General features: G+C 41.4%; 1 protein-coding gene across 3 annotated transcripts; it reads left to right on the top strand.

Annotated features, from left to right (window-relative positions):
- The first annotated feature begins 2,519 nt into the window (after positions 1-2,519).
- On the top strand, positions 2,520-24,672 carry LOC124350947 (semaphorin-1A-like). Of its 3 annotated transcripts, XM_046801682.1 has the most exons (18): positions 2,520-2,753; positions 5,502-6,018; positions 18,449-18,545; positions 18,660-18,711; positions 19,604-19,666; positions 19,873-19,980; positions 20,110-20,197; positions 20,294-20,398; positions 20,461-20,549; positions 20,630-20,771; positions 21,118-21,272; positions 21,425-21,618; positions 21,755-22,069; positions 22,191-22,336; positions 22,411-22,464; positions 22,678-22,893; positions 23,248-23,361; positions 23,590-24,672. In XM_046801682.1, the coding sequence occupies exons 2-18, from the start codon at positions 5,817-5,819 to the stop codon at positions 23,976-23,978; spliced, it is 2,529 nt and encodes an 842-aa protein (XP_046657638.1). In that variant the 5' UTR covers positions 2,520-2,753; positions 5,502-5,816; the 3' UTR covers positions 23,979-24,672. The 3 variants fall into 3 exon arrangements, with proteins under 3 accessions (XP_046657638.1, XP_046657639.1, XP_046657640.1); XM_046801683.1 differs by lacking the exon at positions 22,678-22,893; XM_046801684.1 differs by lacking the exons at positions 22,678-22,893; positions 23,248-23,361.
- Positions 24,673-26,652: the final 1,980 nt, after the last annotated feature.

Genomic DNA, 26,652 nt, shown 5'->3' with positions numbered 1-26,652 from the left:
CCTCATCAACTTCTTGTTTTGATGCATTTGCCTTCGTTTATTCGATTTGATTCCATTTCGTTCATTTTTTTTCCGTTTTTGTTTCAGATTTTCTTTTTGGTTTTTTGGGGTTTTCTATATAGTCATTAACCATTTCAAATGTTCATCGTGCGTGTCTACATGCACAACCGGATTAATAATTCGTTTTTGAGGGGTTTTCTTGATTTTGAGTTGTTGCGTGTCGTGTTATCATTCTGATAGATTTTGATTGGTGGGAGAAGGAGTAAAGCCAGCAGGAGTGGACAATAGAAAACGAGTCCTTTTTTGTTCGACTCTTCTATCTGCTTTTATGATATCAACTAATTTTTAAAAGGCTTTTTTCTCTCTCTCTCTTCCCCCCTATTCACTCTCCGTGCCATCTAACACGGAATCGATACGACGGACGGACGGATGGACGGATGGATGGATATATAAGGACAAGCGACGACGAGCGACCTGCACGGTCCATCTCTTTTTGGTGGATAGCTTTTAGTTATACAACAATCGGGAAAAGGGAAAAAAGGAAGAAGAAGAAGAAGAAGTCGAAGACAATGTTATGTTTCGACTGGATATACACTTTAGTGCGTTGCGCTTATAAAAGATATTCTCTCTCACCTGGATGCTCCTTTGTCAGCCTGTTTTTTCGATTCTTCTTTCTTTCTTTCTTTCCTTCTCGCTCTATCTTTTTTTGATTTTATTTTTTAAAAGGAACAATTTTGGTCTTTGCCTTTTTTGTTTCATTTCTCCCAACGGTTGTTTGGATTCATTGTCGCTCTTTTGTTTCGGTTCTTTTTCCTCCTCTTCTTCTTCTACTTCTTCTTCCCCCTCTCTCACCATATCTTTACCTTACCTTATTGCTGATGCCCTATACACCAGAAACCCTCCCTGACCCCGGTAGGAGTCTTCTTCTTCTTCTTCTTTTCCCCCCAGTCTATCCTGTCTGATCGCTTTGATGACTCGGGGGCAAGTGGGTTCGTTCCTCCTCTTCTTCTTTCTGCTTCTTCTTCTTCTTCTTCTTCTTCTTCTTGGGACACAACAAAGAAGAAGGGGAGACATGGAGGAGTGCGCGCCCTGGCCTCGTTTCGCCTCTGGCTACCGCCAGGTGTTTCTCGACCAAAAAATCTTGGAAAGGTAAAAAAAATAAAATACAAAAATCCGGAGGGGAGAAAAAGAAATCATCCGATTCCGCTGAAAATCCCCTCGGTGGGTATATATACGTATATACGCAGTATCCGCTAACGACTATTCCTCTAGTGCACTATAAACACCGATGCCTGATGCGTTTCGTCGTCCATCCGCTAACGCTCTTCTATAAGCTATACATCGACTATCTGCCGTTTGATATTTTAACTGCCATCGTTTTCTCTCTGCTATGGCGAGTGAAACTTAACGCTACTACTCTACTACTCAAGTCGACTGTGGTTTCTATGTAGCTGCAGCACAATCCACTTGTGTTGCCAGCGCTGTGTGCGCAGTCGAGCGAATGGCAAACCCAATCATCTGACCCAATCCAATGCCAAATGAATTCAGTATTCTACTCAGGATGTATATATTTCGTACACACAGTCCGGCGAATAAAAAATGTCGAAATGGCTCGGATCGAGTCTTTTTTTTTATATACTTTCACGATCGCTCCGATGATAGCCATCACAGGGAGAAAATAATAAAAAAGCTGGATGTCCGAACAAAAAGAAAAAGACATTTGTGTATACAGACACATTTCAGCCTATATATATATATTATGCGATAGCTCTGGCTGAAATGTAGAAGACTTTAACGGCCTCATCACTACATATAAGCTCGACGACTTTTTGAGAAAAATCCCCATCATCACCCATCGGGTCCGGTGTTTGATGTTGACCGTCTATCTTCGTTCTTGTTCAATTCAAATGACAAATAAAAGAATAGGAAAACAAAGTCTCTCTGGCAGTAGTCCTAGTTGTATACATGTCCAGGGCAACAAGAAGAAGAAGAAGAAAGATTGTTAGAAATAAAATAAAATCCCAAATCTTGGCTTGGTTTCTTCTTCTTTTGACTCGTTGTTTATACATCTGTGTGTATATCTTCCGTCTCTCTCCCTAGTAGTAAGTTCCATCGGGTTAAAAAAGAAAAAAGGCCATCGCCCGGCGGGTATTAAATAGATTTAAACAATTTAAAGAAAAAGAAAATAGAAAAGAAGAAGAAGATGGTCAACCCGAGGAGACAGCTAGTAGACCCCCATCAAGCTCCAAAGGTCCCCCCGGCTTCAACTTCCATTTGGCGGCGCTGCCAGCAGCAGCAGCAGCACACTCCCCCCTTATCTTCTAGTCCCCTACGATAGACACGTATACCCCCGGTCTCTCACTACGCACGTTTACATAGTAAACCCAGGCCCGTAGTAGTAAAAAATAAAACGTAAAAGTATACTACGCGCCAAACGTCAATAAGACAGTTGGGAGAGTATACCAAGCCGAAGCGCAACGGCGTCCCCTGGACACAACTGGTGAAGCGGTTTTGGGTGGCTTGGGATCAGTTGGGTTTAACCATTTGTACTAACAGGTTCGTGCTGCTCGTCGCTCCGTTGAGTTTCCGAAAAAATACAAAAAGACTTTTGATTTTTTTTTGGAAATATTCACGCCGTGTGTATTTTGCTCGTATTAGCCAATACTCTGGGCAGTGTGATTCACATCGTACAACTCTCTTTTATTATTCACTGGATTATAATTATTCATCGGACGTCGCCCGACTTTGAGAAGGTATAACCCATCGCGCGTTGAAATTATTTTTGATTTGATATTTTGGCACAAACAAGAGCAGCAATTTCGTACCGTTTCCTCAATTTGGCGTGTCTCGTCAGTCGCGGCCATGTTGGTTTAGAATGTAACCCCCCCCCTCAAAATAGTTAAAACTTATATAGCCCCGGTGATGATTGTGTGTTCTTTTCTGCCCGCCAAAATCGCTGACGCTTCTTTTCAATGTTTGTCGAGTGTGGGTTCGTTTTGTTCTTCTTTTTTATATTTCGCGCTTCCGCTTTTGAAAAAAAAGCCACAGATTCCAACGGGAATCGTGATTTACACACAACAGCGAACTGGACAGAAAAAAATAAAAAATTTTGACAACGTCAATGTGTGTAGTCCTAATCAAAAATTAGTAACAAGATCAAAGGCCGGAAATTTCAATCGCCACATCTTCGGTTGACAATTCCAAAAAGTAGAAAACATTTTTTCGGGTAGATTTCTGTGCGGTATCAAGATTGCCTTACTTTTCTTCTTTGCCTTCCGAAAATTCCAGCAATTTTTATTTTATTTTATTTTATTTTATTTTATTTTATTTTATTTTTATTTTATTTCAAAAGTCTATAGGGATGCGACTTTTATTTATTTGATTTTATTTTTTTTAGACCTCTCTTTTTTTAGTCAAATAACAGTATAAAAATGTGGGACTGACTTTTGGGTCGACCTGGAGGCCACAGACTTGTTGTAGTTCAGGTTGTTTGATTAGGGCGGGGACCCCGAACGGACCAGGAACCGGATCGGTACTACGATCGGGGTATATAGAAAATCACTCGTCTATAATCTGAATAAGCCTCTGAAAAAAAAAAAAAAAAAACGAACGAATATTGGCATCGGCCCAGGTGACCTGGATATTGGGGCGTTGACGGAGGATGTGCGGCGTATATATTCAACCCACCTTCCTATCCCCCCCACCTCCTGGCCAACCAACCCACCCACCCACCCATATCCTGTGTGATCTCTCTCGTCCGTTCTCTTATTTTCACGTCTGTCGGCACGGCGGCGGCCCGGCCATTACAAACACCGTTAGCGAAGAAGAACCCAGTCAAATTTTCTCCTCATTTCTATCTCTGTTTCAGAGAGAAAAAAATAACATTTTGGGATGTTTTTCTTCTCTCTCTTTCTCTAACTGGGGGAGGAAAGAGACTGTGGCTGGGTTCCGTATCGGTAATGATGATGACGGACTTGGTGAGCGCCGTGCGCATTTGAATAGATGATGATTACGGCAACAACAACACAACAACCGGCATCATCAACGTAAAAGAGAGATGGGCCCGAAATAATCACAAAAAAATACAGAAATTCGAGAAAAGATGGTTTCACGGTGCGCCCAGTTTATATACACACACACACACACGAACACACACATCTATACATTCGGGAGAGAGAGATAGAACCCCTGCAGGTCATTACAATGGCCCCAAACTGATGATAGTGTTAACACGAATCGGGCCGACGCCATTACCAGCACTACCCCCTCCAACTGCAGCATCCCCTTTTTTCTTTTAATTTGGGGGAAAAACAAAAATTCAATTCCGACTGTTAGATAATAAATAGGAAGACTGACGTCACGAAGAAGCTCTTGACTCGGTTTCGAAAATAGGACTTGATTGCCTGCGCACACAAGGATGAAGAGGGCCCTTGTCTCGCCCCAGAAGCTCGCACGAAAATGGAGATGGATAGATTAAAAGTATTTTTTTATTTTTCTGCTGAGGGAGATCAAATATAGAAGAGCCGTTGGTTTTTCTGCAATAGCCAATATCCGGAGTCTCCATCTCATCCAGGATGAAGTAGATCAAAGCCGTCACGATTATATATATCTATCTATCTTGTCCGGCTCATCTTCAAGAGAGTCGTCCGGTCGGTCAGACACTTGAAAACTTGAATTTCAGTATTTTTTTTTTTCAGACCAGGAAAAAAACAAAAATCATAAAAATTATGATGGAATAGAATTTTATTTTTTTGCTCTCTTTTTATTTTTTACTTTGTGAAATTTTGTTATACATGTATATATCATAACGAGTTCTTTTCGCTTTTTCTTTTCAATTCAACACCTGCGTAACGAGAGACAATCCCGAGAAAAGGGCGTAGTAGGACCGGCAAGAGTAAAAAAAAAGAAAAATAAAAAAAACTAGTTTTGCGCGTTGAAACAAAAATAATTCAAATAGAGAGTCTATATAGCAGCTTGGAGAGAGAGAGAAAGCGGAAAAATAGTAAGCGCAGTGGTCTGTGCTGCTCAGTCAAATCGTCTCACGCCACTAGATGTTTTTTTTTTGCATCTTATTTTCATATCGAAGAATGCTACACAGACAAAAAGTCGAGTTTAAAATGTAATAATGATGTAGAAAGAAGAAGGAAAAGCAAATTGAAAGGATCCTATACACTCTAGCTACTACCGTTGGGTTAGAAAGTTGCTGGAGATAGCCTATGCTGAGTGGGGGTCTATATAGGAAGCCCAAGTTGAATGTTAGTTTCTTTCTGATGGGTTCAGTCCGGCAGTAATTTTTTCAGTGAGAAAAGAGGCCGGCGGGTAAAAAAGCTCGGCATCTAACCCATTTTGAACTGGATAATGCCCCTCCCGCCTCAGCTTCTGGGGTCCCCCCTACCGAACACGCCTCTTGATTGCAATACCATGTACGGCCATGCTAAATATACTGGTAAAACTCATGATTCTTCTTTTTTGCTATTTATCCCCATCCGCTCCTCCTCCAGGAAATTGCAGGGTCTTCTCTCTGCTGCGAGCCAAGTGGGTCGACGCCGACAGGAGCCAACTGGAGACTCGGACCGAACCGGTTAAGGGACCCAAGGACATTTCCATCGGCCAGCTCGTTTGTTTTCTTCGTTTCATGTGATTCAATTTCGTGGATCGGCTTCCACTTTGGTCAATCGCGACAATGGTGCAGTGAAACAACTACCGAAAAAATCGACGTCACTTGTTACGTTTGACATTGAATTGGCCGTTCGCGAGAAAGAAACCAGGATCGATCCTTCCTTTTTTTAAAACCCCCAAAAACATTTCGACACACAATGGCCCCACCCCATCATATGGAAAGAAGATGCACCAGGAGCCAGCAGCAGCGCCAGCCATCGTCAACGAGGTCCTGCCATAGGCGGTCGATGAGCTTCTTGCCTCTCTGTTACCTGATTGTGGCCGTGAGCTGTTGTTGGACGACGCCGGTTGGAGCCGGTTGGCAGGACGACATCCATCCCAGGAGATCCATCACCTTGGGTAAGCTGACTCCGCCTTTCTTCATATCCACCCACTTTTTTCTCGGCTCGATTCTTTCATATTTTTTCCATTAAAATAAAAACACACACACGCAACCAACGGCCAGGTCGATTCAGCAAGTCAAAACTCTTAATATTGCGTCAACGCTAAATATTGAATTTTCTAACATTTGGCTTTTTCTACTGAAATTTTTTACAAACTCATCACGAGTTTTTTTTTGGGGGGTGGGTTTTTTCTATATTTTCTGGTGAACTTGTTTTGTTTTTTTATTGTTCATTCCCCCGGGGTTTCTTCTTGTTTTAAACCGCCGTAAACAAGTGATGACTTCTTTTTTCTTTTCCCGAAATAATAATTTCATTTCCAATGACCGTGAATTGAATCTCAATCGAGCGAGAAACAAATCGTGATTGAAATCCTTCATTTTTTATCTTTCCAACTTTTTTTTACTATTCCTGTGAACTGAATGACTAATTTCGTTAGATGTTAATGTGAGTTTCTCGGAGAGAAAAGAACTCTGATGGTCGAACGGTATTATCTCGATCGCTGCCCGACACTGACGTCACACATTTATTTACGTTGGGACTTTTATTATTTTCTCGTGTCGCCTTCCTAGTATGGCGCTATATAGGTATGTACCTATATAATCTATATATAGGAATAATATATAGCCAAGGCTTTGATTGAATATGTAAATGGGATGAGACACGAACAGGGAGAATCATGAACGCATAAAAACCTGTCCCGTTTTTCTTTTTTTTTTCCCGGGCTTCGATTTCAATGGTGGAGACGGACCCGAGTTGGAAGATATTTAGCTATTCCGGTCGCGTCTTATATATCCCTGTCCCAATGATCCATCGTAGCTCATTTGCATATATCTCGGGTCGGGTCGTCGTCGACGGGAGCCGACCCGACCGACCGACCGACGACTCTTTAAACGATCTATTTTCTTTTTTTCTTTTTCCTCCTCGAGCATGGGGATGCGCGTCTCTGTCACTTTAAAATCATTTCCCATTTTCTTTCCTTATCTCTTTTTCGGTTATTTACTATACAAGACTCCTCTTCGGTGGCGAGGCAGACCGGTATATACACATTTTATACTGCGTATACTACATTGGGGGACTGGATGAATAATTCATGGGGCGGGTTGATGTCATTACGTATTCCCGTCATCGATACACTTTGTCTCTGTCGACGCGGGCTTTTTTGGTGGGGACAGTCGTGAATGTCCGTCCTGGTCCGTCTCTCGCTCGATGCGGAGTAACAAGATGAAAAAAAGGACGCGAAGAAGCAGAGGAGGATTTCTTCAGATTTTTTTGTGTGTGGATGGCCACATCTGTTACGTCATTACAATTTTTTTTATGATGGCTGCTGCTGCTGCTGCTGGATGGATGAATCATCTCTTTTCAGCTCCGGGAGGAGAGACCCGACTGTTGTGTCTCGTGCAATCCAGCCACTTTGCTACAAACGCAGCAGACACACACACACACAAAACCCACCTGTGTGAAAGTCATTCTGGGAACCCCAACACGATGGCAATGAAAAAAAAAAAAGGTTCAGTTTTTTCTTCTTCTTTTATCTCTGAGGGACCGTTTGAAACTGCCGAAGAGTTGGAGCGTGGAGCTGTCGACTTGTTCTTTTTTTACTTTTTACTTGAAAAAGATTGTCAATGGAACGAGACATTCACAATCAATAGAAACTATAAATATATATATAGAAGAGGATGAAACACTGAACAAAAAAGACTTTCGTCACGGCATCTGCTGCCATCCGCGGTGGTTGGACATGAAAGACATCGACTTTTTTATTTTTTATTCACTTTATATTTCTCTCACCCTAGTGTGTGTGTGTGTCGCTTTTATTCCGGCGGTCATGGCCGGACATGATAACAAAAGAACTTGCCGGAACACTTGACTTGAAACCAGTCGGCTTAAAAAGAAAAAAATCTAAATTCAATTTAAAATTAATAAGCCCAAGAGAAAAATTAAAATCTTTTTCCTCTTTTTCTTGTTTGTTGGCTTCTGGTTTTTTGTTTTTTCCCCTTCCGTTTGATTGTTTGGCTCCGTGTTTGACTCTCTCACTGCCGATTCCGATCCGTCTCCATTTTGTGCCAGCGAGTGTGTGGTGGTGGTGTGTGTGTGTACAGACTCTATAGACTGCGTGAAGTGATCCGGCGTAGTCTAATACGTCTTCCGTATTTTCTCGTCTTGTCTCGTTTGCCACTTGCCAGCGGATGAGGGCAGCAACCCAACTTGTACATATTCTCTTGTTTACCAGCAGATGAACTCTGTACAGGAGAGGTTTTTCGGTTGACTCTTATCGCCATCAATTTCAACGGTCTTCCTCCCGCAAGGTCCGCGCTCCGCCGCAGCCAATTCGAAAGTTGATGGATGAGGGTTCGACTTGAGCGACTTCCCACGGCGGCTTTTCATTCTTCTCCCCCCCCCCCCCCCTCAAGTTATATCGAAATGGAAACCAGTTTTTCATTATTTTTTCATTTCTCTTCTATTTTCTCAAAAAGTATTTGGAGAAAAAATAATCATTAGATAAAATAGAAAGAAAGAAAGCTAGTTGGCTACTTATTAACAAGTGGTAGGAGAAAGAAAACAAAAAATATTTTTCCACAAAGTTCACCGGGTCACCACATCTCAGTAACACCCTTTTGGTATTTTGGCGTCGTTATGGAATCAATGAAGTTTCAACCCATCAAACTTGCGGTTCTTTTTTTCCAACCCGTTGGTCCCGATTTTCTCCGTCCTATTTGAACTTCGTTTGTTTGACCTTTTTCATAGCCCCTTCGTGTGTCCTATATACTTTTCTTCAATAAGCCGAATTTACCTATATACCCCCCCCCTCGTCTGTTTCATTGGCCACACCCAACAGACGCTTTTGGTGATGTAAATACGACGGACCTGCACTTGTTAATCCGCCGTGGAGATTTTTTTTTTGTATAGACACACTCACTCTTCTGGGGGGGTTTTAAACTCGTCGTTGCCGGAAGCCATTTCATAGCGTTGAATGTTATTCCTCCTGTTGTTGTTGTTGTGTGTTTGGGGCCGTTTATTCTATAGCTCCGAACTTGAAACTCAAGAACACGCTCAAAGGTTTTCCACCCTTTTTTTTTCTAAAAATCCAAACTTGCGCTGGCAAACTGGCAGATATCATCACTGTGATTCAATCAATCAATATCCAATATTTTTAAAAAATAAAAAAAAAGAGCTAGCTAGAAAATGAGATCAAAATGGGCGGAGTAGGAACGAAAAATGTAATGCGAAACCTCTGACGTCATTTTTTTTTCTTTTTTCTTCGGCCCGTCAAAGTGGGCGGACTGATGACCTGGTGTCCCGAAAGGGGGGAAATCGATCGATTTCCCGAACGCGGGCCCAAAGTGATTGATTTTCACACGCCGGCACACTCACACACGGTGAAAAACGAGACAGGGCCGCGCGCGATCGCCAACGATTACATCGTTAGTTTGTGGGTGTTGTTTCTTCTTCATCTTACCGCGCCAATCCAATTGATTCCCCCAGCCCTATAGCAGTCGTACAATGTTTCTAACTTGGAAAACACGAAATCGATCGATTCAATTTTCCACCGAAAAAAAAAAAAGTTTTCCGGCTGAAATTAATCAAACAAAAGTTGTTTCACTTTCTGTAGAGCGTGAAAGGGATTCGATCCAAAAGTCACTCGGTTAATCAAAGTGCGGAGAAAATATCATTGAAACAAAACAAAAAAATGTTCCGTTTTATTTATCAAAAGGAGCTCTATATTGATGTTATTATTTGCTCGAGTCGCTTGAGGGACCTTTTCAGTCTATAACCGCCTGAAAGCTAAGCCTCATTATCTCGACGGCTTGGCATCACCAGTTGTGAGCAGTTTTGAACTTTCCCATCGTCACATTTCCATTTTGAAAAAAAAAAAAATATTGTTGGGTATATTTGATTTCGTCAAGGTCTAACAGCATGACGATAACGCAGTTGGCAACATTTCGTTAAATGTCTATCGTATACTATGTCTATCTATTGAGAAGAGGGGGGCTCGTTTCCGTTTTTGATTCTGTTAAAAGCTTTTCGATACGCTAGAAAGAAATTATCGGACGGGGGAAAAAAAAGAATCAGACTGACGACAATTGTCTTTTATTTTTGAACCATTATCCACCGGTGTCTTTCTCTTTTCTCTCTATTTATATTGGAGAGAAGAAGTCACATGGTTCCTGCTGGAAATAGAGTCGGCTATTTGAGTGGGCAAGGGGGCTGCTGCTGCCGGTTGTTTGTCCAAACAGTGGGGAAATGACGTGCCCCCGCCATCTTGGCGCTATTTTCGTCGTGTGTCTGTCTGTCTGTCTCTCTCCTTTATTTTCTATACAGGTAGCGCGCCGGCCTAACTTTATATATTATTATTCCGTCCGTAGTGTAGACGGAACGGCAGCCGATGTCTATACAGACGGGCGACGTACGTATATACCCAAAGGTCCCGCCGCCGCCGCCGCCAGCGCCGCCATGTTATTGAATTAAAAATACGAGAAAATGTGGGTTGGTGTGTCTGATTAGAAATTTTCCTCGACCTTTAGCTGTTTTGTTTGAAGCTGATCTCTTGGGAAACGGGGTAAACACACACACGTACATGTAGCGTCATTGTGTGTATATAGTGTATAAGAACTGATAACCTATGGCCGACCTTTTTAGATATTTCGCGCGCCCACCTGCTTTTGATTATACGGTTTATTTCGACTTATCTCCTTGTCGCTTTTTATTTGCTCAGACGACGACGACGTTTGAAACTCGTAGGAAATTGGGAAATTTCTCCGCGAGATAACAGGGGCCCACTCTAGTGTCAATAATGCGCCTCTATATTTACTACATTTGATCAAATTGAGTTGAATGGATAACTCGCTCACCCGTGCTGTTGTCTGCGTTGGGGGGAGTAAATCGTATAATGACGATATTTTCTCTTCATTAACCCGATGGATAGCATCATGATTCTTTTTTTTTCTTTAAATCTTTTTTTTTGTAACTACTTAAACATCAAAGGACTCTCTTATGTTCTCTCTTTCTCCCCGGTAGAGTTTGCCAACCATGAAAGAGAGAAGCCCCGGCTTGTTTTTCTGCTAAACAGTCGATCAAATCCCCCAACCCCACCTGTCAACGGATTTTTCTTTTTCCGTTTGACCTATTCAAAAAAGTCCGTTCCGTCTGTCCATTTTTTGGTGTTGTGCTTAAATATTACTAGACTTTTATTCAACCGAAAACGTTCTCTCCTTCCATCTTGGCTATTATCTTTTATGTTTTTTTTTTTCTCCGATGTTGCCCACCCACCTGGATGCGATCGACCAGTTGGTTTTTGGCTGGGCCTGATGTGGGCCCCTCCAGAAATTTTTTGTTTTGTTCCCGAACACCCCCCTTACATGGGGTTTTCGATGAGAAGACAATCAGAATCATGTGCTGAGAAAGCCATTACCAACGGCTCGCGCTCATATCCACGCGCGTCTAGTGTGCGTTGAAAAAGGCAAGAATTTGCATCCGAGCGATATAAAACACAGGCATTTTTATACGCTCGACTATGAATTTTTGATCAGCCGCGCTTGCCTCGTTATATCAATCGGCCGATTTCCCCAATTCTTTTTTTTTTCAGTGGGGGCAACTAAAGATATCTTGTAGATTTTCTTTTTTATCCTTTAACTGTGAGAGCCAAATTCCTCCGCATCCAACGGAACCGAAGAAAAAAAGCTCGAGAAATATTATAATGATAATTATAATTTTGATAACCATGATACGAATGATAATCAGGCTGGAAAGAAAAAAAATTAAAAAGAAAAAAAAAGAGACCCGGAGAAATATAGAGAAAGAGACCTTGATGCGGAAGAAATCGGGACATATCCGGTCGGAATTTTATTTTTTTAAATTTTATTATATTTCTTTTCGTAAGCGATGAGAAGCTCGGAGAGATATACATAAAGTTCAGAGAAGCTGATTGGTTCTGGTTGCGGAACGGTTTTTGGCATCAGTTACGGGAATTAAAAGGATGACTTGAAAAGAAGAAGAAGAAGAAGAGTTTCTAGGAGGGTACCGGCACCTGGAACAGCACAAGTTCGGTGTCTATGAGAAACTTCTCATCCGACAGGTTTTGGAGGATTACCGATACCTTTTCCCATTTTCCAAGGGCCCCCCCTTTTTTATTTCACAAAAGAGGCTAGAAAAACCTTGCGGAATTCTCAGTAGGACCGGAACGTGGAAATCCATTGAAAAGGAAGATTTTCTTTTATTCCTGGACCTTCTCTGGAGTATATTTTTAATAGATATTCAAGAGAAGCCGAGAGATTTAAAATATCTTAAAACCCCCATTGTTGGGCCGAGGTTTTGCGGATAGTTTGTGTGTCCCGCCTTCATTCCTCTGCCTGGCCTATTGCTTTCTGATCCTGCCGGAAGGATCTGCTGTGCGGCTCACAGCTTCTCTTTTTTATTATTATTTTCTCCTGGAAAAAATCTCTCTTTTAAAAGAGACGTTTCTCAACGGATTTCCATTGTTGCTTTTTCCAGCACACAAGGGCCTATGTATGTATGTACCAACCACGTCTGATGGGACCTACAGCTACACTATTGTGAAGAATTCGCCCACGCCGGAGCGCCAAAGTGGGTCGGATAAATACCGATCGGTACAACATGCTATGCGATGCGTATGGTTTCGGACAAGGTCTATGAAGACACGAGAATCCGCTTGGCAATCGTTGCGAAGCGGAAAATGACGGGGGTTGATCCGGGGTTGGATTTTCACTCGACAGTTGTCCGGGTTCTTCTTCTTCTTCTATTCTATTCTATTGTCTCTTTTTCGTTTTTGCGCCGTATATACAAAAATCAAGGGAATGTCTTTGCACGTGTCGTTTACATGCCTCGTTGGTCGTGTATTCTTAGTCTATACGACTCGACGGTTTTGTCCGTCTACACGTCCGGCATCCAGCAAATTGGAAAGAGACCAAACAACAAGACAAATCAAGTGTCGTTGCACCAATAGTTTCGTATATATGTACGAGTACCGTACGAGCCGCAAGCGCAACATTCATACATGCAACAACAACAACCAAAAAAGAAAACGGTTCTTCTTGTTCCGGAGTTCCGGTGTTGTTTAGTTCCGCCTCAGTGGCTCAACCACAAAAGATATACATATATATATGAAGTATAGAGTAACTCGACTACTCTGGTAAAACATATCCCAAGCCAACTTACTGCTGCCGCTGCTGCTCTAGTCTCATTGCATTCCTTCGGCTCCGTCGTGACTGTGTGTAGGCGCGGAAGAAAAGTGTGTTAGAGCTGCGACTGTGTAAACCGCACGCTAAAGCTCCAATTTCCTAGACACTGCGCCAAAAAAAAAACTCGGTATAATAGGAAAATGTCCCAAAAATGTCGCCCGTGTTGGAAGAAAAGAAAAGAAAAAAAGAAGAAAAAACGAAGCCAAAAAGTCCATAAATCTCTTGAGCTTAAAAGGGGGTCCTCGGTCGTAAAACTGTTTCGGAATCGGCGGAAAGAAAAGCCTCGGAGAAACGTCACTTGTGTGTGTTTCTTCATTGGGACATAAGTATAAAGACATGGACCATCTGCTGGATTTTTTGAAAGCACAAAATGGAGGGAAAAAACATCTTTGAAAGTTCAGCTTCACTTTTTAATTTTTTAAAATTTCCTGGCTGTGCTGGACCACCACCTGCGTGTAGTCCCGGAGGAGGTAGACACACATCTCTTACGTGCCCTATCTCATTTTTGCCAGGGCGTTCACCGCTCGGACGACCTGGCGGTGACCAAAAGGCGACGTGGCAACTTTTTTTCGGTTATTATATACGTACCAAAAGGCAAACGGCAAAATAAGAGCGTCTTAGATATATTCTTTAGTTTGCGTGTTTGTAAATATTATTTATATACACGTACTGACGTACTACGTACAACAACAACAACAGCTCGAAAAATACAAAAAAAGCCGAAGGTTATTTTTAGTTTTTAGGGGGATATTTTGCTCCTGTCACGAGGTTTCTGGCTCTCGTCACGTGTCTGAAAATGCCCAGAGACCCGCAGAGGTTCCTCCTCGGTTGGGGAAAAGAATAAAAAAAGGTGGGGCTTAGAAACATCGTCTGTTTTTCATCAGTGGTGCCCTTTAGACATTTGTTAGTTAACAAATCTTCTTCTTCTTCTTCTTCTGGGTTGATGGCGAAAATCCAAGAAATGACGCAAAAGGTTTTTTTTATTTTTATTATTTTCTCCGCCGATGTTGCGCAATGTCGCGACTACCGTATTTTGTTTTCCTAGCGTTAATTTTTTTCTTTTTGTTATTCACAAAAAAAAATTAAAAGCAAACGACGTGTGGTGGAGAAAACAATCGACGCTCCGGTTAAAAGACGTGACTCGACATATCCACCCACCAGAAATGAAAAAAGAACAAAAAAAATAACGCTTGTTGCGCTCGGCGTTGTGTGTTCATTTGAATTTTTAAGAATAAAATGATATTTTCATTTCTGGTTATTTTTTATTTTATTTTTGACGGCCCCCGCGCCTTCCATTCAGCCGTAGGGCACGTCTAACCTTGGACCCTTGAAAGGGCTTCGAGCAGGGCTCATTTTTGGTTCACACAAAGAGTGGAGGTGACCACCAGAGGACTCTGCCTGCATTACCGCTCCCTGTGTGTTTGCTGCTGGGCTGGCAGACTCGCTCAAGAGCTCGTGGTAGGTCTTCTGGTTAGAGAAAGAAGAAGAATGACGAGTTGGGAGGCTTTTTTTCTCTCCCTTCCACTGGCGCCACAGGGCAGATTTAGTTAACCTTAAAAGAACAAAAATCAACCCCTCGTCCACGGATGGCTGGGTCCTCCTCCTCCCCTAGCCACGCCACTTGTTGAATACATTTATCCCTTCAAATGTTGCTGGGGGTTTCAGTTGCATAAGGTATATATTTATAATATAATATATTTGATATTTCTATACCCTTATATATTTGGTTGGGGGTGTAGAAAAAAAAGAAGAAGAGGGTACACATTTCGGGGGGTGAATATTTCTTCCTCTTGACAACGACTCGTTTCACATTGACTTATTACCTCCGCCTTGCGTGTTTCTTATTTCCATCGATGAATAATAAATCAATTTTCTTTTTTGGTTTTACCAAACGAAAACGAGAAACAATGGGAATTCATTTCCCGAAATGTTTCGATTCTTCCTAAGAAAAATCGACTGATGGATAAACGGAATGAAAAGCGCTGGATTTCCTCTGTCGTTTATTTTTCTTCTCCTTAATCGTTTTTTTTTTTCTCTTTTGGCTTATCCAAGAATTAAATTTTCTTTCGTTTGGAGTAGTAGTGTATAGTAATGTTATTCATTTTCTATCAATGATGAGAGAAGCGGAGGGGGGAAAGATGAAAGGCCGGCGCCGTGGGGTTTCATTAGACGCTCACAAACACAAAGAAGAAGTTAGAAGTTTTTTGGACTCTTGTCAAAACTTGCTTCTTCTTCGAGGTTCCACAGGCGATATTACTTCCTAGTGTATATGACGGATGGCCGGGGAAGAAGAAAAATAATAAAAGAAATAAAATAAAAGGCCCCTTTGGGCGCTGCTAGCGAAGAAAAGTGACGGGCTTCCGTTGATTTCCTCCCTTTTGCCCCCTTGAAATCGGAGAATTTTTCACGATCGGTTAAGCGGAGGTGTCGAGAGACTTGACACAGCAGTCGGTCGCCCGCTGCAAGAACCTACACGTTTGAAAAGACAGAAAAGAGAATTTGACTCTTTTCACCTTTTTTTATTCGCTGCGCTGCGAGGATATACGTATATACAGCAGTTGGGTGTAGACAACAGCGGTAAGTGGCCGCTGCAACAACAGTAGACACTCTTGAATATGTAGTGAAAGCACACACAGGCACACGCGTCTACACATGAAAACCATCGGGGAGTTCGTTGATGAGTTGATGGCGTGATCGACTGCCATGAAGAAATTTTTTCCGTTTTTTTTATTCGAATTTTTCGATTTTTTTTTGGCAACATTTTGTGTTTGTATTTGATAATTTTTTTCGACTTCCCACTCGCTGTGAAGAAAGAGAGGGGGGGGATTTATGTCGTCGTGATTATATTCTCGTATATTCTCCACCTTGGCGACCGGCACCGGCAATGGGCGAGTTGATTTCCTATATAAGTTTTACGTTTGAATAGTTGCGTACATATACCTAATGAATCATCCGATCAATGATGCGATGGCGTGAGTTGCGCCCTTCTGGAAACACGAATGCAGATGAAACAACTCCCTCCAGGCTATAATGAAATAGATAACCATCTACTAAATTATACTTTAAAAAAATTGAGTGACCGTTAATCGATTGATTAATCGTTTGTCCTCTCTTTCAATTCAAAAAACGGGTTTCCTGTTAGACGGACCAAAACTCCTCCTCGGAGACAAGAACTGGAAAATACGTCTCTTTTGGTAATTCGACGAATCGGGTCTTATTTTTTGTGTAACGGCAGTTTTGCTGGGCAAAAGGAATAGATCGCCTCTAGTGTCTCTTTACCTTGTCCAAACCAAAAGGAAAAAAATAACACTAAAAGAGGGAAAAAGTTAATCATTAGTCCTTGCACTTGGTAGACGGAGAACCGCACATGATCCATCTATAACAACATCAAGAGCGAAAAAAAAAAGGGAAATAAAATAATAGCACCGTCGTTACTAAGTAACGGAATGTAAAAAAGAAAATGCTAAAGCCATAACTCGGCGCTAGCGGAAATTGCATTATTTCCTATATTGTACGAACGCAACTGCAGCGCATGTATAGATACTCATCCATCATAATGCACGCTCTCTTCCTCCTTTATCTTTCTATCTTTTTCTCTCTCGACGACTCGGGGGAAAAAAAACATGATCGTGTAATATTGTAAATATCGTTTTTTTATTTTTGTTCTCCCTTCTTTTTCGTTGTTGGGGGGCGCTCGTTAGTTGCCGGGTTCAAAAGAACTTCTTCTTACAGGTCATCAACTGGAAGTTGGTTTTTTTGGTTATCCAACATCTAACGGCCCTTGCCGAGAGAAAGAACAAAGACGTTTGGTCTGTTTGAGTTGTAATCGTCTATAGGAAAAAAGAAAAAAAAAGAACTTTGGGTGTCTGCTTATTGTTTCCCATATCGTGGCGAGGAAATTCAACTCTCTCTCTTTCTCTCTCCTCCCGTCCGCGTGTATATAACGAACGCCCCCCCCCCCCCCCCTTCAATCTTGTGTAAGATGTGCGCGTCCACTCGGAGGTCTAGAGGTAATAAAGAATTCTGGTTTCTTGTATACTCTCTTCCAGAGAGAGAATAGAAGAGGGTAAATATAATGAAGCCAAAGACTCGAAAAGGGTTTTCTTCTTTTTCTATCCCTTTAGACCACCCATCTTCTTTTATTCCCCTTGCCAACAACAAATTTTTGTTTTTTTTTCTTCTTTGGGGGGGAACTATACACTCGGTTATGGTCAGTTGCATTTGTATTCGAGACGAGACCTCACACAGACAAGAGAGGCATCTCGTCTCTCGTCTAATTGAATCTCGCCACCTCTTTTTTTAAAGATGTAGCTGTTATTGCCTTGTTTCTTCTTCTTCTTCTTCCTTGTATAGTTACTACAAGGTTTAGACTATGTACTATCCAGTACCCTCATTTTCTATTGTATTATTACGCGTATATACTGAGAAATTGTCCTGCGGAGATGCGTTGAATAGATCCGGGCGCTTTGGCGCTACGTTTTGTCGCCATGAAGAATCACATTTCTTGGAATATAACTGGAATAATAATTACTTGGAGGCTTTGTTTCTCTCTTTGGCCAGATTATTATTTTTTAATTACGAACGCATCATCTTTTTATTTTATTATCTTTTGTGTTTTCTTCGTGCGGAAGAAGAAAAATCTTATGACCCCCGTGTGCTGAACCGCGGGCATAAAGCACAAAAACAAAAATAACAAAAAAACGACTCGTGAACTCACGATTCATTTTCTTTTTGATTAATTAGTCCCTCCCCCCCCCTCTCCTTTCATTTCGGTGGCGTCGTCAATTGGAACATTTCGTTCATCCACTTGTGTTACTTTTGTTTCCGTATGGTTCCTCCACATCTTTAATTTTGAAATCTAAGGGGAGGGAGAAAGAATAAGGTTTTCGGGATTTTTATGTCGGTCACGTCGTGGGTCACGCAGAAAACGGCTTTGGCGTGTCGTCGTCATCGTCGATGCGGCTGTAACTTTCTTTGTGTGTTTCACCAGTAGTGTACGGTGTTTTTCTTTTCCTTTTCTTTTCTTTTTTATTCTAACGAACGACTTCCTGCTCTTTTGGCTTTCAACCGAGTGTGTCTGGGTGCGCACGCGTGACTGAAGGAAATGGGTGATTAACCACTGATATCAATCTAAAATATAACTGATGTTTTTTTTTGTTTCTTTTTTCCTCTTTTGTTTTTACTATATAGCTCCGGAACAAGTTCAACGCTTCCACGGAAACCACTCTCATCCGGATCATTTCAAGTTACTGGAAACAAATGGCGATTCCATCCTAGTCGGCGCCAGGTACATTTTTCTTCTTCTTCTTCTTTGTCTCCGTTCACGTGACTTTTTTCTTTTGGTTTCATTTGTAAAAAATAACAATTTCTATTTTTTGTTTCTGTTCTTGTTCACCTGTAGGAATATTATCTACAATTTGAGCCTCAACGAAATGACGGAAAATCGAGCTCAGGTCAGTTATATTACATTTGGGGCTATTTCACTTCTCGATTTTTGGTGCGCGGTGCGTTCATCACGATGCCCTCGAAAAAAAGAAAGAGAAAAAAAAAGAATGAACGGAAAAGATGGAGTGGAAAGAAGAAGAAGAAAAAAAGGAACCGCGGTCAAAAGACTGTGACTCATCCCGTTATTCGCATGTTTGAAACAAGACATGCGTACGTTTGAAGAGTCGGGTCGTAAAAGCTCACGAAAGGAATATAAAATGTAATGCATCGTTTAAAATAAAAAAAGGAAAAAAAGGAAACAGAAGAAGAGGGAGGAGAAAAAAAAAGAAAAGATAGGCAAAAAGGTAAGGTGAAACCAACCTGTCTCTCCGCCTGCCCAATTTAGGAAGTGGCGATTGTCCTCCATTCCATATCGGACTCGACACACACACACACACACACTCGGAGCTTTTGGTTCAATGAAACTATGGCTGGCTATGGCTGGCTCTTGTGTCTTTCATTCGTCGTCCTCGCCTTCCTTCTGCATTTGCATAGTCCATTCAGGGAATTGTCAGTGTTGTTGTGTGTAAAAAGGGTTTCTCGTTTTTTGGGTTCGGATCGCCCAGTTGTTTCAACAGTCCTTCCGGCTAGGCGTCACTAGAGAAAGATAAACGCGCACATCGCGGGGGGATTTAAATTTTTTTTTTCTTTTGGTTTAGCTCGGATAGGAATGCCATACATAGAAGACCGACAGCAGAACCCTTGCGTCCATCTTATGTATCTATTTGTACAACTATATATGTGACGATTGCCTTATTATTCACAAGCGGCGTTTTTATAACCATTGAATCGATTTCCATTTGACTCACTTCTTCTGATTCTAATGTGTATATTCTTGTTTTTTGTTTTTGTTTTCGACAGAGGGTTGAATGGTATCCGGCGTCGACTCATCGGGAAATGTGTCTCGTCAAAGGCAAATCAGAGGTAAGAAGCCCAACACGACCGGAGCGCTTATATAAACACTCACGCACATAATAGATATAACTTGTTTTTTTTTTGTTTTGTTTTTCGACACAACACGTGCGTCGCCATCAACTAATCCTTGCTCTCTTTTTGTTTTTCTCTCTTTCTCTTATTATGTTAACCCCACTCGGAAAAACCATTTTTTTTTTATCTGGACGAACAAAAAGGATGATTGTCAAAATTACATCCGAGTGCTTGCCCGAATCAACGACGAAGAGATGCTCGTGTGCGGAACGAATGCCTACAATCCGCTTTGCCGTAGATACGGCCGCAACGTAAGTCACAGTCTACGTATAACCGACCTCATTCGGTCTCGTATCTTATTCTCTTTATGATATATTCAGCAGTGGGAACGCACAATTCATTTTTCATTCAATATGTCTCGTTTGTTCCGTATTATACAGGGGAGCGGAGTGGAAGTTCTCAGAGAGTTCTCCGGAAAAGGTCTGAGCCCTTATGATCCTAATCACAACAGTACGGCTGTGTTTTCCGGTACGTGAGACTCTATATAGGTTAAGCTTCCGAGAGAATTTACTGATGCTTATAATCCTCTCATTTTTTTTTTTATATCCTCATCAAATATACAAGATGGAGAATTGTACGCCGGCACTGTCTCCGATTTCTCCGGCTTGGATCCGCTTATTTACAAAGACCCCCTGCGAACGGAGCAGTACGATTTCAAACATTTAAACGGTACAAAACTTGGTTATGATTATTAATGAGATTGCGTTTCTAATCATCTTATTCTTTTGCAGCTCCCAATTTTGTCAGTTCGGTGGCTGATGGAGATTACGTTTATTTCTTTATACGCGAAACAGCCGTCGAGTATATCAATTGCGGCAAGGTAAAAAGATTTAAAACCCTGGCGAATGGCTTTATAAGACTCTATTTGGCAACTGACACGAATTTTCTTGATTTCTTTAGACGGTGTATTCACGGGTGGCCCGCGTTTGCAAGAACGACAAGGGTGGTCCGCACCGCTGGTCCAATCGTTGGACTTCGTTCCTGAAATCCCGACTCAACTGCTCCTTGCCCGGCGATTTCCCGTTCTACTTTGACGAAATACGTAAGTTTTTCTTTCCCCACTCCCGTCTTTCGGGGTGCCATTTACATATTCCAAAGTCTCTGGTGTAAAGTTTCTTTGTTCTCCGGTCCACATGAGACCTCGGTTGCCCCCTTACTTCCCTCTACTATCTCTTGGCGACTAATTATCGTTGCATAATGAAACAGCTCGTTTGTAACCAGCAAACGGGCCGCCCCTGTTGAGCTGGGGGGATGTGAGTTATACGTCGAGTGTACTGCGTCAGCGAGCTTTGAGAGAGAGAGAGAGGAGTGCGCTGATTGCGGCTGGCAGCTCGATGATTGGTGCGCGCTGCGAAGACTAAAACTTTCACTTGGTTACACTCACGCAGAATCGACCAGCGACGTGGTGGAAGGAACTTATGGGCACAGGACGGAGCGTTTGATCTACGGCGTCTTCACCACGCCGGAGAACTCCATTTACGGGTCGGCCATCTGCGCCTTTCGCCTCCAAGACGTGATGGATTCGTTCGACGGAGCTTTCAAGGTAACTGCCGAAAACGATACGTTACGTCCTCCTACTCTCGTTGGCCACATCTCATTCACTCATTCATTGTCTATTGTTTGTTTTTTTCTTTTTTCTCTTTTCGTTTCTTTTCTCCAATTTTCCCCCCACTGAACAAACAAACAAACAAACAGGAACAAAATTCAATGAATGCTAATTGGCTGCCCGTGAGTGGCAATGACGTTCCCGAGCCCAGGCCGGGCCAGTGCGTCAACGACTCGCGCACCCTCCCCGAAGTGACGCTCAACTTCATCAAGTCTCACTCGCTGATGGATGAATCTGTGCCAGCCTTTTACGGACTACCTCTCGTCACTCACACTTCACTCAAGTAATAACAACCAAATTCAAATTTCCTCTTCTTCGATTATTATTTAATTTTCCTGTTTACAAGGTTGTAATTTGTATACTGAGTAACATGCTAAATAACTTATTTTTATTTTTTTCTTTTCTTTTCTCTCTTCTAGGTATAAATTCACTAAACTGGTTGTCGATCCGCAAGTGCGGACGGCGGATGGGAAAACCTACGACATACTCATCATCGGAACCGACAAAGGCAAAGTGATTCGCGCCATTAATACCGAGTCGTACGATTCCGTCAGCAAAGTCCGACCGGTCGTCATCGAAGAAATCAAAGTCTTTGAAACGGAGGCGGCCATCACCAACTTGCGGGTCGTTCCGCAGACGGACACGATGGGACCTCGTCTCATTGTCGTTTCCAACGACGAAATTCAGACGATTCCTCTTCACCGCTGCTATTCCGACAGCATCCTCACTTGCAGGTGGGTGTTTTTTTTCTGTTATAATGTTTTTCTGTCTTTTCTTCTCTGTCATATCGATCTGTCATATCGCCGTACGAGGGACCCTGCCCTGATGGATTATCTTTTTTTTGTTGGTTTGCAGTGAATGCGTGGCTCTGCAAGACCCCTACTGTGCATGGAACGCCGCCACGTCCCGTTGCGTCACCGTGGCATCGGTCGCCCTTACCGCCCAATCCTCGCTCATTCAAAGCATTTTTACGGGCTACTCCGATCAATGTCCGGATAATGGTACAAGAACATTTTCCAAATTTTTTGACATTTCTGCATTTACTAAAGTTTGTCTTTATTTTTGCAAACGACAGCTATCGTCAAAGCGAAAAACAGAACGCCGGTATCTCCCCTCACCGAAACAGTTGGTAAGAATTTGATTTTCTATTCATATTTGTCTTTTTCGTAGATGTCGAAGTAGTTACATGTCACCTTTTTACACACATTCCAGTTGCCTTTTTAAAAAACCCAAAATACTAGCTGAGAGTTTGACCTGCATTCTAGAATTAGCCCTTTTGTTTTCCTTTGTTTGTTGTTCGTTGTTTGTGACGTTGTTGGGTTGTTGCGTGTTGTGTGTGTAGTTCCCGAGGAGCCGCTGTGCGCCCCGTGTCAATGTCCCTGCGCCTCGGCGGCGGCGGCGGAGGCGGTGGCGACAGAAAGTTTGATCCCCAGCACGACTGCCACCCCCGTCGACACCACTACCACTGGTAGCAGTACCGCTAGTACCACCACCTCTTCCACCACCGTTTCTTTTAGTAGCACAACCAGTTGGTCAAGTCCCCGTCGTATGCAGCAGGGTCAGTCCTCATATCACTTTTTCGTTTCTGCTTATCGCTCTATAGATGGCATGGCTTTTATTTTTTTTTTGGTTACGGCATGATCATTGTAGTTTTGCTTCACCCGCATCCGTTTGTTTTTTTATGTTTGTTTGTTGTTTGTATATTATTTACACATTTTCTTGATTTGTTGGGGAGGGGGGATGGAAGACGGGGATGTAAAAGATAATTTGCCACATTTAAAAAAAAAGCATGCTGGTTCTAATTTTTGCGTTAGCACCAAGTAGTAAGCTCAAATAGTCATTTTTTCAAATGAAATCTAAAAGTAAAAATGTTTAAATTGACAAATGATTTGTTTGTCTCTGTGCACAATAGGGTTAGACGTGGAATTAGAAACGAACGTGATAGTGGAGGAAGGCGAGCGTAAGAGGCCCTACGTTGAACCTGGCCACGACGCCTTTGACGATAATAATGTCATCAACGCTGCAGGTGAGCTTGGGATTCAATATGGGATAGTTGACGTAATGAAACATGATACGAACGACAAAACAAACGAAACCAATAGCAATTTAAATTTTCCCAAACCACATAATACTCAGTATTTTCACTTGGTATTTTGTTCCGACGTAGACGATTCGATTTTGTATTTCGACAATTCTTCCTCAAATTTCCGTGATAATTCTAGAAATAAACTCAATCTTTTCAAATTCATTTCAGGTCCTAAAGTTGGCGCTTCTCAATCGTCGTTTGGCATCTACACGGCGGAAACGTTCACCATCGCCGTGGTGGTGTCGTGCTTTGCTTCCCTGATTGTGGGCTTCCTTAGCGGATTGATGTTCTCCCGTCGCTGCAAAATGGGTGACTCTTTCGCGTCCTCTTCGGGTGGCTTTAGTGGAGCACCCTACCTGGAACAGAGGAGGTTAAGCCGGCTCAACGAAACCAACGGATCGTGCAATGAGCCCAGCAAAATGAACAACTTTGTCGACAGTCTCAACAGTGCCGTTCTGAAAATGGCCAATGAGAAGAACAACGCCAACGCCAACAACACGACGAGCACGCTCGATTTGAAACCGGCAGTCCAAAAAGTCAAAAAGACTTATGTTTGATTCATTCTTCAAAAGCTTGGCCGAACGATTTTTTTTTGCCCACTTGAAAACCAATAGATCATCCATAAGATAATGGAAACAAGTTTTCTATTTGGATTGTTAAATCAAGAGGGGAAAAAAATGGTCTTCATAATTTAATCTGAATGAGTAATTTTTTTTAAAGATAAGTTCGAAAACATACACATTGTTGCCAAAGTTTGTATACACCCGGCAGCGGCGGAGATAATCAACATGTTGTACAGTCTCGATTGTTGAAAATTATTTTTTTTTCCCTTCCAAAAATGAATTTCACATAGTGTGTATATACCAGATTATGCCTATTCTCATCATCTCGTAAATTCCATGTTTCTGTTTGATGTGTTTTGATTTGCTCATATTGCCACTCTCATTAAGTGCCTGCATGTAATTGTATGTAGAATCTGGCTATCGTATCGCGCATTCTTGTCGTGCTCTATTCAATACTCTTCCGGTCAAGAGTGGCAGCGCTTCATCCCACCCGTTCTCCACAACCACCGCAACATCACATTTTGCTGTATTTAAACGACAATTGCCCTGTCCCATCAGAGTAACTTCACCTTCATTGACATCCAATTAAAATTCGTTTGTATTAATTCATTATATACAGTGTTATTGCACATGTTGACGCCCAACCGTCAAACCGTGACAGAAATAAATAAAATTTAAATGTCTTTTATTCCTATAAGATATTTTCATTAAAAATTGAGGATTTCAGCAGGTATATGGGCTCAAAATTAAGAACAGCTGATTGTTTAGAGTCTACTTTTTCGTTTCAAATCGTTTAAAAATTTAAAAAAATAGGGGAGAACGGGGCTATTCCGGACGGGGGCTATTCCGGACAGCCGCCTTATTGACCTGTTAGAAATCAATTAAGGAAATAATTTTTGACCAACGGATGCATAACCATGTAAGATATTGGTATGTCAAGTTTGGTTAAAAAAAAATAATTAGTTTTAGAGTTATTTAATAAAATAAAATAATTTTTCTGATTTTTTAACTTTAATTGCGAATTTTAAAATTGAAAAAATTGAAAATCTAGTTAAACTATATATCTAGTGTATAAAAAGCCCATTCAATTTTCTTTAAAAGTGTAACAAGTTTTTGTTTGTGTGTTTTCTCGTTCACTCACAATTAACTAAAATGTCAATCTTATTTTGACGGGGTTATTCCGGACGGCATACAAAAAATGGGGGGTTGTGCTAAACAGACTGCAGAAAAAAGGAAATCAAACTTTTACTATACTTAATTTCATTTCATTTGATTTCTTGGATTTCCGTTACTTTAAGCTAACACAAAAGTTATACCATCAAAACGGAAATAAAATTCCGGTTCGATTGGTATTTTTAGGGGAGAGGTGTACTAGTAGGCTTTTTTTGTTTTTGAGCCCCCACTTCTTTATTTTTCAATATTTTTTATCCCCGCTAGGCTTAAAAAAATTAGCTATAAAAAGCGTATTTTTAGTTTCTGACAATTTGCTTTGTTTGAAACCAAAAACGCTTTGAAAATGAAGGAGGGTGGGTCGAGTCGGGGAGGCAACATGCTCATGTACGTGGGGTAGGATGGCCCATGTTATTCTTACGGGCTAAAAGAACACCTGGCGATCAACTAAATTTTCCGATTAATTTTCCCTCCTATCTCTAACCCAGCAACACAAGTTGCCCCGAGAAAAGGTTTCTTTGTTATTATTGCGTTTTCAAGCAATGATTTTGTTAATAAAAATAAATAAAAATTGGTTTCTGAAAGAGGAAAGAATTTCCTTTCAGAAACTTATTTTATATAAATTTTAAGTTAACTAGGGAAGTCCAAAAAAGAAAAAAGAAAACGAAATGGACGACACGATTTAAGGGCCAAATTATTTTAGTTGTTTCCATACTATATGGACTATTTCCGTATTTTTTTTAAAGATGCGCATTATTAAAAAGTATAACTGGTAATTTTTAAAATGCAATCCATCGGTCGCAAGAGGACGAAAAACGCTGGGTGCCAAGTTACCCACTACCTTAATTGCCCCGTTCTCCCCTATACCTAATAAATATTGGGTAAAAGTATTTTTAAATATATTTATTCTTAAACTGTCTGAAAAAGCCCCTTCGGTGGGGTGAAACCGGACAAAAAGTCAGTGAAACTAAACCGTTTATATTTAAGCCATTTATTACTAAACAACATTTTAAAGAAGCATTTAAAAAAGTTTTGAAAAGAAGAAAACCTGGGCTATATTTTAGTACCAAAACAAATACTTATATTAGCTTTTACTGAAAGAAATGTGAACTATAACACAGTTTGCAAAATTTTGTCCGGAATAGCCCCGATCTCTCTGTAACAAGTAAACTTTGTGTATGTAAAAAGTTTGCTTAAAAAAATAGGTATATGTCCAACAGGTGGCGCGAGGGTATAGAAAGAAACGAATTTCCACTATAGACCATTTGCTTTATGTCGTTCGTTGTGGTTAAACTGGTTAATGGTAAATTAACCGAGGGATCGTTCTACGATTCTAAAGGGCAATTAAAATTGTATAAGAAATAATTGTAGACGACGACCCTAAGGTTGTAGACTTACATTTATTCAGCTTTATTAAAGAACAAAATGAGACGGTATGCTGCCCCTTCCTCTGTCCTGCACACGCCCCTTGCCATAGCCACAGATCCGTGTACAGTGT

This window comes from Daphnia pulicaria, chromosome 7, assembly GCF_021234035.1.
Source record: "Daphnia pulicaria isolate SC F1-1A chromosome 7, SC_F0-13Bv2, whole genome shotgun sequence".
In the NCBI taxonomy this organism is placed as follows: domain Eukaryota; kingdom Metazoa; phylum Arthropoda; class Branchiopoda; order Diplostraca; family Daphniidae; genus Daphnia; species Daphnia pulicaria.
The sequence above is the reverse complement of the archived record's forward strand: the minus strand, read 5'-3'. Positions and strand labels throughout refer to the sequence as shown.

Bases quoted from the DNA above. Each gene is read 5' to 3' on its own strand.
- LOC124350947 (XM_046801682.1), top strand. From the start codon at position 5,817: ATGGCCCCACCCCATCATATGGAAAGAAGATGCACCAGGAGCCAGCAG. The intron at 18,712-19,603 runs GTCAGTTATATT...TGTTTTCGACAG, and splicing joins TGACGGAAAATCGAGCTCAG to AGGGTTGAATGGTATCCGGC. The intron at 21,273-21,424 runs GTAACTGCCGAA...ACAAACAAACAG, and splicing joins CGTTCGACGGAGCTTTCAAG to GAACAAAATTCAATGAATGC.